Genomic DNA, 12,245 nt, shown 5'->3' on the forward strand with positions numbered 1-12,245 from the left:
GAGTCGGATACTTTTCCCTACAACAAACTGGCGACTCCGCTGGGGACCGTATCCGTTTGATTGTGTTTGTAGTATCTTTGCTATTCATTTCCTGAAGAAAAGAGTACCAAATCGAAAAGCTTTTGACTATATCAAAAGCGAAGTAGAGGGCAGCTACTCTTGCTCATTTTTCTGAGCAGATTCATGATTTGAAGAGCTGATCTACAAAGATCCTTGTAAGCTCTTAGTGATAGCTTTGTACCTTCTAAATCATCCCTTTAAGTATGCTTGACTGAATGCTTCTGATTTGAGCAAAAACCGTGCATTTTTGAGAAAATTATGACCCGGAAACTGTGAAAACGCAACTCTCGTTTTCCAAAGCAGGTAGTACACAGGCTACCTGCTTTGCAACGCAGGTCCCGAACTAGCTACCTGCACTGAGAGCCAGTTTGACTGTGCAGAGCCTGCGTTGACCCAAATTTGCTTAGTGCATTTGGGGTTTCCTCCTTTCTCTTGCCTGTTTTCACTTAGTTTTGCTGCTAGGTGTCAGTCTTGTGCCTGTTTTGAAACCAATATTACTTGCCATCATTCCGCCTCTGTTATATAACGAAATTGTACTTGTTCTTTGTATTTCTTACTCATTTACAATTTCCCATAACGAAAAGTAAACTAGTCATGCTTTAGGCCTCTTAGATCTGAACCTGTGTTAGGCGTTTTGCTGGTCTAAAGAGTTAGCTTGTTTGCTGTCCATAGCTGGTTAGTCGTTTTACTTTCGTTCGTATGGTTTGATTTCATGTATTTCCAGTGATTAAGCAAGTGAACCTTAAGGTGTCTTTTGATTTTGGACAAGCTTGTTTACTTTCGCTTTAAATCGAAATCAAAGTTATATAACCACTTTCTTTTTGTATCCATCCACATTAAGAAAGGGAAAAGAAAATACATGCATTGTGCATTTTGCATTTGACTGTGTGCTTGACGATTTAGAAAAATTTGCATTTTAGTGTGTGCTCTATGATCTGTGTGAAAAGATTTGCCTTTCTTTTCCCTCAGTAGTTAAGGTTTTCAAAGTTGAAAGATTGAAAAGTTTGCTTCTCATCTTAGACTGCATTCAGGAATTTGTTATATACATCTCGTGGTGATCCTTAAAGGCAAACTGATAAGCAAGATCAACATTAAAATAAATCCAATTTACATAACAACGCTTTGTAACATAACGCAAACACATAGAGGTCTAGGTAGAGACGTGTTCCGGCGTCGTTAAACATAGTGACTGTCGATCTCTACGAAGGTGGGTGATTCCTCCTGAGAGTCGGTGGCACTAATACGGACTTGTGCTCCCACGTACCGTCGCGTATATATTGGGAGACCCCTATAGGCAATTATCCTTTATCCATAGGAAGCCATGTCGACCGCCCTACTGATCGCGATGCAGTGAACACAGCATTCACGAAGATCGACCACCCGTACCGTAAAACGTATTCTGTGGTTTCGCGAAAGGTTTGGCACACCCTCTGCCTAGAACTCCAGAGCAGTTTCTTTTGGCATTTTTCAAACTCTATAACTGAAAAAGTCCATCCGAGCATTTGTCACTTCGGGCTCGTTAAAACATCGAAGGCGACTAGAGTCATCTTTAGCTTTTTCTCGACTCTTAAAACATGAAAAAGCAAGTTTGTGTCTAAAAGCGTCGTTAATAAAATTTATTTTAAGCGGAACAAAATCACCTGTTATTCCCACGTTGATCTTTCAGTTGAAAAGTATGGAGCCCACCAACCAAGGAGGCAACCTTGGCGGAAGTCCAAATCCCTTCTCCTCTTGGGGAGAGGTTGGTGCGCCTCATATGGCAACATTGTCACTTCCAGGATTGACAATTGGCCTACCTGTATGGCTCTTTTCAACTAATGTAGTCCAGATCGCCACTAATCCTGAGCAGTCGAATCAACAGTCAGACCAGTCTAGGACTACCCACCAGCCTTCCACTTCTTACAATACTTCCTCTGATCCTTCATCTTCGCAAGGTAGAGCTGGCAAAAGTCAGCCTCCCAAGGAAAAGAAGGAAAGGAAGAAGAGAGAAAAGAAGCAGAAGGAGCCTATGGCGAAGGCGACTGGGGGCAAGCAAAAGACAGCCGACAAAAACCCACACACTGCATCGACCGGGCCTAAATCGCCGTGTGTCATTTACGAAGGGGCCCACTTCCATCGTGATTGTCCTTGTATTCCCCGGATACTAAGGGACTGGTCCCCAAGATTGCACAATCCGGTAGCATCAACCTCTGGCAGTCATGTTGATTGCAGTCCGTCAACTAGCGAGAGTGAAGGACGAAGAGGGAGACCAAGATCACCCTGTATATTGTGTGAAGGCGAGCATGCCATCCACAGATGTCCATTCTTAGATGAGGCAAAGAGAGTTTTGGAAGATCGTCCGGTTTCGCCGTTACGACTTCCTCCTGGATACCAAAAACTCGCGCCTAATCCCTCGATAGTTGAAAATCCAGCTGACCCGCCCAAGTGGTCAGCTGAAGTGTCGGTCATTGAGAATGAACCTACTGAATCCAGACCAGACGAAAGTCTAAAGGTCGAAACGGCAGTTGACCCGGTTCTTCCTTCAGAGGTTTCATCGTCCAATGACTCCGTCATTGAAGACCCATCTTCAAATGACACCCTCACTGAAGAGGATAAGGATGACACCGTCCATATTCTTTTCATCAACACAGACTCTGATGAGCATCAGGGCAATGCGCCCATTCCTTTATCGCAGGAAGGAACATCGTCAGGGTCGTATCCGGCCGTATATTCGGTCCCACCACCAAGCAACCTAGTTGTATCCTTTGATTGGAATCAACTAGGCAGACCCCGGTTACCAGCCAATATCCCATTCAGAATCATAGTCCAAATCTACAGAACGGTGATGGCTGGAACTATCATTGATGAAGGGGCATCTGTGAGTATCCTTTCCTCTGTTGCTTGGAAAGCACTGGGTTGCCCGACGCTTTTACCTGAGATGAGAAATCTATCAGGTTTTGATAAAGGAACCAGTCACCCGTTAGGGATTCTCCCCAATGTTCCGGTTACATTGAAAGGGAAAACAGTTCGCATGAACATCATGGTCGTCCAGGGACCCTTGGCATATAACTTACTCCTTGGACGAGACTATATATATTGCATGGAGGCAATAGTGTCCTCACTCTTTAGAGTCATGTGTTTTCCGCACGAAGGAAGAATGGTCCAGCTAGTAGACCAACTTTCATTTCCAGGATCACGCATTGCAAATAGTCAAATACCATCCCTTAACGGTTTATTCGCTCAAGGAATGCCACCGCCCCCGTTCTACTTCCCGATGAATGCGAGTAATTCGGAAAGAAAGAACTGGGACCCAGGGGGCATGCACCCTGGCCTGCCTCGGGCAGAGGAAACCTTAGGTATAAAGTTAATTTCCGCAGAAGGATGGACTAGTCCGTACCCCGTCCGGCAGAGGAAGAGAGGGTTGTTCTAGGATAAAATTCTTTTGTCAAAGTTATGTGAGCGAAGCAATCGCTCCCTTTGTCTAAAGAAGTGGGCTCTCCTAAGGAGGGGGTCTATTTGTGGCAGCAAGAAGCCACCATCTTTGAATGTCAAGCCTCACCCATTAAAACAAGCTGTTTTGAAGGATAAGTAGGGGCAGTCTTCAAAGAAAGAGATGAAATTGCTGCAACAAGTAGTCACCATCCTTAGCAACCTAATGATAGACATCGCCGAAAAGAGAGTTTAGTTTGCGGCAGCAAACAAAACCATTTTTCGGATAATAAGTAAGAGATGGCAGAATCTCGAAATTATACTTTATACCTGGGGGCATGCAAACCTTTTGGAGTGCAAGCACGGGACGACTATTTATTTTTTAAATTTTTAGGTCCTCCCTTTAAACCTGTAGGTCTAACCCGTTAAACTCGTAGGATTAGCCGTTTCTAGCTTGCATAAAGAAAGGATGAAGGGCAAAAGTTAAAACCTGCCAATTTGGAGTAATTAGTGAGGTATCGCTCCTTAAATAAGATTACCTCACCTAAAGCATTCCTTGTATTAAGACTGGTATAATTCGAGCAGTTTTAGCAATGTTCATGCTCGTTAAAAAATAAAAGCAATCATCGAGCAGTTTTTGTGCAGAAGTTCATGCTCGTTAAAAAATAAACGTAAATTGTGAGCAATCTTTCCCTAGCAGTTCAAGCTCATCCAGAAAAATGAACCGGTAAACAACCTCGAGAAATGTAACCTTTGAAAGCCATATTAAAAGCCCTTGGTCGTGTTTATATGCCATCACCTCCATCTGTTCATTTGGCCAATCGTTCACCTCCATATGTTTGTTTACCCATTTTGAGGAACAGCTGCGAAGAGTGATTTCACTTAGCCATCCTTGTGACACTGCCGTGATTGGAGAATTCCAACCTGTACCTGGAATCTGCTGCTATCCCTGTTCATCACTCGTTCCTCAAAAGACGAGTCTTCTTTGAGCTCTTTTCACTGACTCGTAAAATATGAAAAGTTTGCCGAGTTTTGGCCTTCCAGCTCGTTAAAGCGACCGGAAAGCTATCCCTCCTCTAGATTTTAATCTTTTTGGACCTGAGGGATTATTGCACAAAAAGATCGAGCGCTTGTTTGTTCGGCTCGTTAAAGCAACCGAAAATTCATCCCTTCTGTATTGTTTTAAACTTTTTCGGACTTAAGGGATTAGATGACGAAAAAGGAATTTTGGAGTTAACTTTTCGTACCTTTTCAGACTCTCTAAAAATGAAAAGGACCGAGTTTTCCTTGTCGTTAGACTCGTTAAAATGATTAAATAGCGACAAACTTGTCTTTAGACGAGAACGAGTTTCCCTATCGCTAGGCTCGTTAAAACATAGCGATGGGCTTGCCCGAAGGGCAGGTTATAGAACAAGCATATGTTATCCTCCTCAAGCTTGACAAAAATAAAGAGGTACTGGTCAGCAATGACTGGGGAAAAATTGGGAGAACCTCACAGCATTAATGGTAGCAAGTCGCTCTTGAACATGACACTTTGTCCTCCGTAGCACATCGGGTTGGGTTGTTTCATTCACCGGTCGCAGAATCATGGTCCTCGCCACACCATCCACCATTGGGGTAATGCTACCAATCCATCACATCAGTGTCGTTATATGTTCAAGAGATGTGGTTCTGTAAAGAGTCAACCGTGTTCCACCCACTGCCATACATTATCCTTCATCCACTTCATGACCGCCACCCTGAATCATACATCACAGTTTGTTTTCACCTCATCATAATCACTAGCTCCGTTCCGTGTCACTGATGTGGGATTCATTAAGGCCCTCCTTTGACGGATCACTCCTTGTCGACATCAGCTCATTATCCAAGGAGTTGATCTAGGAACACCCCCCTCAGTACTTTGAAGCTTGCATGCCTCAATGGCAAGTTTCTCACTTCCGGCGATAGGTATACATCAATGACCTTCGACCAGAAGATTTTGCATGGTGGTCGACGCCAAGTCCTTTATTCCCACCATGTAGATTGTACTGCCGTACCTTGAGGGTCATCATCCTTATCGGTGATTCCTCTCGCGCTTGTTAACGGTTTACATCATTGACCGGTAATCAAGCGATGTCTTTCCATGTTCGACTTCAAGAAATTCTCACATGGATCGACTTGTACATCGAGTGAAGATCGGAAGAGTTTGAAGACCCCGGATCTAGTTTCATCCATCCGGGCTGCGATATATATTCAGGACATAAAGACATTTGATATGTACATCATTACAGCAGATGATCATCCTTCTCAAAGGATGATAATTTCGGCAGAGGAATATCAGTCTACATCAGACGATCGTCTGTTCTATGTACCAAAATGTATTTATAAAGCTGAGCATGGGAATGCCCGCCTCAGCTAGATCATGAAAAATGTATGAAAAATAATGTATTGTATTGTATCTTATTACAGGACACTTCTCAGCAGATTGAATGAACTTCGGATCCTCTCAATAAAGCATTTCACCCGATAAACGACCTCATACTTTAGGGGGCATCTGTTATAGACAATTTTGTGCCTTACAACAATAAGCATGAATTGTCAATAATCCAAGGGATCCAAAGTTCCCTAAACATGATGTTCCTACCCCTAGAGGAACAAGGTCAGCAAACCAACAGCTCTCAGATCAGTTCTCCACCTGAAAACACTCAAAAACAAGCAATCCTGAAATCAAAGCAGGTGCTCCACTAGGCTTCTGCGCTGAAACACAACTGCTCCATGGTGTACCTGCGTTGCAAAGCAGGTAGAACAAAGCCCACCTGCGTTGGGCGAGTTTGGACATGTGGCACGGTGAGTCATTGCTTTGGAATCTTCCAAAAATGACACTTGGGTCAGGTATTTCGCCTTGTGATGAGTCAGAGGCTTTGTTTCTCCAAGTGGAAGCAAGGTTCACCAAGTGGACTCAAGAACTGAAGATCAACTGAAGATTAACTGAAGAGAGAGAGGACACAAGGCAGCTACACATCAGTTGCAAGCTGACTCATCCTTTCTCAATTCATCTATATATTGAGCTCTCTCCTATGAGCTCAAGAGGCTGGAATTTGGTGCAAAGTAATGATATGCTGTTGGTTTCATTCTTGAGTTATTGGGTGATTGTTTGAGAGAGGTGAAGAAGAGCAATTCTTTCTGCTGGGAGGTGTTGCTGGGTTGGAGCCTGCAATGGTTGTAATCCTCTCAGAACCTTTATTTCTTCATTAATAAAAGCTATTGAGGTTCTTCTATGTGCTCTTGTTTCAGTTATATATTGTGATGATTGCATGTTTGGTTTACACTAATCCATGAACCAGTTATGATTGCATGCCTCTTGTAGTTTCCTTCTTTGTCATTGTGCAGGATCTCATTGTAGCTGGGCGAGCAGAAGGACAAAGAGCTAGGAACAAGCGGCCAAAGAGGAGAGTTTGGATTCGACATTAAGCGCAAGGCAACGGTTAGTGCTTTCTCCATCCTCTTTTGCTTTCATAAAGAAGTAAACCTTCAGTAGTTTGTTTTACAGTTGTTGCTAAGGAACTGTCACCCTTAGAGTGGGTTAGGGTCATCCGAGTCGGATACTTTTCCCTACAACAGTCCCAAATCGAAGATTTGAGATGGGGGACCACCAATGTGAGAACGGGAGCGGAGGTTGTAATTGTGAGATGATGACCTCCCGTTTGATGATGGGGAGGTGAAATTGGTTGATAGAGTGGGCAAAGATGGAGCGATGGTGGCGATGGAAGGTAATGTTGGAGCCATAGTGCAGTGTGCCACAGATGTGTTAATGGTGGATGAAATAAGAGATGAGCAATAAGCAAAAGAGGTAGGGCAAGAGGTCAGAGAAGTACCCAATAATTTTGTGGCCTCAGCTGCAGCACAAGCTCTTGTGAGAGGTGGCGATGGCATTCTATGCACTCCTTCCACCTTCCTCGGGGTGATGTCGCTGATCAGAAGATGAAGACCTGAACTAGGAGAGCGATTCAGAGCCGGTGCTTCATTCCTTGTAGAAGTAGTAGGTGCCCTCAGAGGATCCTCTGGTTTTTTGATGAGTGGGCATTCCTTAAAGATGTACCTACTCTGTGACATCTCCTACATTGGAAGGGAACTCCTTCGTAATCCAGGATCTATACCTGAGTGTATTTCCCCCATTGAAGAATGATTTTCTCTTCCAGACCTTCTCGAGTGTCCAAATGGAACAGGATGCGAGCTAGGGTTCTGTTCTTCAATTGCACAAATGTTCTTTCATGGTCCAGGTAGGTGCCTAGGGCATTTCCAATTCTGACGAAAACCTCCTCACACCAATACTGCAGCGAAAGCCTTGGCAAGCGAACCCAAAGAGGTCCTACCCCAATTTGCTCCCTCTTTGGGTCGAAAAGGGGACTCCATCTCTTGAGGAGTACAGGGGCCATCTCAATATGCCAATATCTTGCGAGGACCAGATCTGTGTAATTTTCTTTTGCAAAATGAAGAGCAAACCAACCCTTGGGCAATACCTGCACCTTATATAGTTCCTTAAGCACACTTCCCCAAATCTCTCGGACCCATAAGGTGAGCCTGTCTGCTGAGTATGCTCGACCTCGAACATGTCCAACCAGCACAGTGTTAGCCATGTATGCAGCTTCCCCAATAGCAGAACTCTCGCCAAAACGTATTGTGATGTCCTTTGTGGTAGCCTTCACACACTTCGTCTTTCGTTTCCCAGTTCATGGGGCAGATGAATGGTCTGACAACGGATCTGGTGAGCCCTTCTTAGATGTATGAGCCACTGATTTGACCTCCATCGCACGGGTTTCAAAGCAAGCAGATGAGGAGTTTGCAGAGATGGGAGGGTTTTGACCCTCGGGTGCCTGGAAGTCCTCAAGCGGAGTTGTGAAAAGAGTCAAAGTGGACGGATGGAGGTGGTCTGTCGGCGGATTCAGATCAAAAGAGGGTGAAGGAGGAGTGTTTGTAGTGAGAATGTGAAGAGTGCCAGGTGATAAAGGGGGGCAGTCGAGTGTGGGAGAATCAATGGAAAGTGACACGAAAAACAACGGAGCTGTACTATGTCCAGGATAGGTAACCACCGATGTAGTGCTAGATGGAGCAGGAATGGGTGGGGGAGATGAGCCAGATGCCAACGAAATGAGGTTAGGGTTTCCAAATATGACGCTGTCAGGGAAAGGATCCTCAGAATAATCAAGCTCCTTGACCTCCATAACATCACCCATGCTGTTAGCTATTACCGTCGGCAGATGGAGATAGATGTGGTTGCAATGGAAACGAAGATATGTCAGTTGGGTCCCATGTTGATTATGTTATGTTTTGGTTTAAGTTGACATGGTATACTTACAGGAAGAAGATCAAATATGACTAGCAAGATGGTTTACTAAAATTCATGAGATTCTCCTTATAGATATGATGAGAAACATGTTGATAGGAACTCTCCTGATATAGTAAACACTTTGAAAAGTTTGAAGGAAAAAATAAGAAGTTGCAAAGCAGATAATGACAGAATCATTTAGGCACAGGAGAAGCAAGAGTTAATGCAGTGATCCTTCAGATTTTATTAGACTTGTAGAGACAGGGACCGCTTAGGATCATCCATGGGTAGGAGGATATGAATAATGGGGCATATGGAAGTAGATCTCATGGTGGGCACATGTTGGATAAGGATGACACGATCAAAGATAACAGGTTCTTGGATATGTTGGATAGGAGAGGTGATGGACACATGTTCTATTCTAGTTTTGGTTTCGACAGGTACCGTGGTTATCATCATTATCATCCTTATAGGAGGAGTCATAGGGGATATTTTCTAGATGAGTTCAAGAAATCCAAGCCACCTACCTTTCTTGGGTATTTGAAGAAACTAGAGGATTTAGATGCATGGCTACTAAATATGAAGAAGTTATTTAAGCTACATGATTACACGTAGAACATGAAGCCCAAAATAATTATCTTCATCCTCAAAGGGAAAGCATACATCTGATGGGAAGATGTGAGGCGGGTTAGAGACATCAGGACAGAGGAGTTGAGCTGACATGAATTGAAGAGACATTTTAGGAAGAAATACTTGTCAGAAATGTACCATGACAACAAAGCCATGGAATTCTATGAGCTAAAGATGCATTGATGACAAATGAGGAGTATATGACCAAGTTCCTGGAGTTGTTGAGGTATGTAGCGTATCTTAAGGATGAAAAATCCAAAGTTCATAGATTTTTTAGTGGATTTCCATTAACATTTAGAGATCAGATTGAGTATGATGAGCCTCGATCACTTGAAGAAATCATTGGGAAATTGAAGCATTGTTATGAGCAATCAAAGTGTAAGACAAAATATCAGCAAGGTTGGAAAGGGAAAGACAAAGCTAAAGGTAAATGGAGTTGAAACGAATAAGACCTCAAGATGCAGGTGAGAAAGAAAATGTTGCACCTTACAAAAAGTTTAATGGGTCACAACCTGGAGGGAAATAGAATAAAGGTGATAGTAAGGGACAACTACACCATTGGATATGTGGCAAGGAGCATCTCAAGAGGAATTGTCAATGGAATCAGGGTGGTAGGCCTAATATTTACAGTGCACAAGAGCACACAAACAATTGGGGATGTTGGGCAGAGCATTCCTGGATAACAGGCAGGCAGATCACCAAACATCTATTATCGAGATGGATGGCAAGCTTTGTGATCAAATTGTTTCTATTTTGATTGACCCTAGATCTAATTATCATTATGTAAGTCCTGACCTGGTGGATAGGCGTGGTTTGAATAAATAAGTGCATGTAGAATCTTGGTTAGTGAAATTGGCTACAGGTGTAAAGAAGATAGTTCATCGTTGGGTAAGAGCTTGTGCATTCAAGTTGAATGGTATGCCTACCTCAACACATTTGAATGTATTACTGTTGGTATCATATAGTATGCTTTTGGGTAAGGACTGGTTCTATCTTTACATGACTAAGGTGGACTACTATGACAAAGCTATTGAATGCTTGGATGACAATGGGGAACAAAGAATCTTTCAATGTAAGAATAAAAATACATCAGTTAGAATGGTGACAGATATGTAGGCAAAGTGCAATCACACAAAAAGGCGTGTGTTATTTGCAATGCATATTTCCAGTGATAAAGGTAAGGATGTTGAGGATGCAGACATTATGAATATGTACCCGATCTTACAGCAATTTCAGGATGTGTTTTGAGCAGAGATTTTAGAGTTACCACCTCACAAAAAAGTGGACTTCTCTATTAAGGTTGTACCAGGGGCAACATCAACATCACAGGCACCATACAGGATGAGCACACTTGAGTTAGTAGAGTTGAAGTTGCAGTTGAAAGAAATGATTGAAAAGGGATACATTAGGATGGGTGTATCACCTTGGGGTGCACCAATGTTGTTTGTCAAGAAGAAGGATGGTACTCTCAGGTTGTTCATTGATTACAGGCAGTTGAACAAGGTGACCATCAAGAACAGGTATCCATTGTCGAGGATTGATGACTTGTTCGACTAGTTGAAGGGAGAAATAGTGTTCTCGAAGATTGACTTGAAATCTAGATATCATCAGGTACACATTAAAGAAGAGGACATATTCAAGAATGCTTTCCCGACCAAGTATGGGCATTATGAGTTTGTTGTATTTACATTTGGTTTGACTAATGCTCTAGCTACTTTCATGTGCTTGATGAATAATATGTCACGTCCTTATCTAGACAAGTTTGTCATTGTATTCATTGATGATATATTGATATATTCTAAGAATGAGGAAGAGAAGTCGGCCACTTAGAAGTAGTGTTGAGATTGCTAAGAGAGAATCAATCTTATGCCAAGCTTAGAAAATGCAGTTTCTTTCATACAAAGGTACATTACTTGGGACATGTTGTTTCCAAAGAAGGCATAACAGTGGACCTAGAAAAGATAAGAGCTATCATGGAGTGGGCAGTTCCTAGAAATGTGGATGAGGTAAGATCATTTATGGGGATAACAGGTTATTATAGGAGGTTCATCAGGAAATTCTCTCAGATTGCATATCCTATTACGTCACTACATAGGCAAGATAAGAAATTTGAATGGGCCGAGAAATGTGCAACAAGTTTTTAGCAATATAAGCAATTGTTAACAAATGCTTCAGTCTTAAAGTTTGCATATCCAGACAAAGAGTTTGTAGTGTGTACATATCCCTGCAATAGAGGACTTCGTAGAGTCTCAATGCAGGAGGGATAGGTACTATGCTATGAGTCATGGAAGCTAAATGAGCATGAACATAATTATCCGACACATGATGTTGAGTTGGCAACGATCATACATGCATTGAAGATGTGGAGGTACTATCTTCTTGGCAGGAGGTTTGTATGAATGAGCAATAAAATTGGATTGAGGTATATGTTTGACCAACTGAATTTGAATGCCAAGAAAGCTAGGTGGTTGGCCATGATTAGCGAGTTTGACTTTGAGATCCGGTACATTAAGGGAAAGGAAAAACAGGGTTGCAAATGTTCTTAGCAGGAGAGTGTAGGTGAATCATATAGCAACTATGAGTTCTCATGAGATAGACTTACATGATCATATTTTACAGGAAGGAAAATAGGATGATAGGTACATGGAGCTTAGCCACAGGGTACAGGTGATCAAGGTGTGGGGCATTGTCTCACAACGAATGGTTTGATTAGATTTATGGACATGATCTATGTGTCAAACAACAATGAACTCAAGAAGATTATCTTGCGAGAATTCAATGCAAAACTATATTCAGGGCACCCAGGATACCAAAAGACATTGACAATGGTGAAGAAGATTTA

At 42.6% G+C, this 12,245-nt stretch overlaps 1 protein-coding gene across 1 annotated transcript; it reads right to left on the minus strand.

Moving 5' to 3' along the window:
- Window positions 1-7,598: 7,598 nt before the first annotated feature.
- On the minus strand, window positions 7,599-8,084 carry LOC149238856 (uncharacterized). The gene has a single exon (XM_089369685.1). The coding sequence runs from the start codon at window positions 8,082-8,084 to the stop codon at window positions 7,599-7,601; it is 486 nt and encodes a 161-aa protein (XP_089225811.1).
- Between the last annotated feature and the right edge of the window lie 4,161 nt (window positions 8,085-12,245).

Source organism: Pinus tabuliformis, chromosome 8 (genome assembly GCF_031772625.1).
Source record: "Pinus tabuliformis cultivar Carrire ecotype Pingquan chromosome 8, CPIR1, whole genome shotgun sequence".
NCBI classification, from domain to species: Eukaryota; Viridiplantae; Streptophyta; class Pinopsida; order Pinales; family Pinaceae; genus Pinus; species Pinus tabuliformis.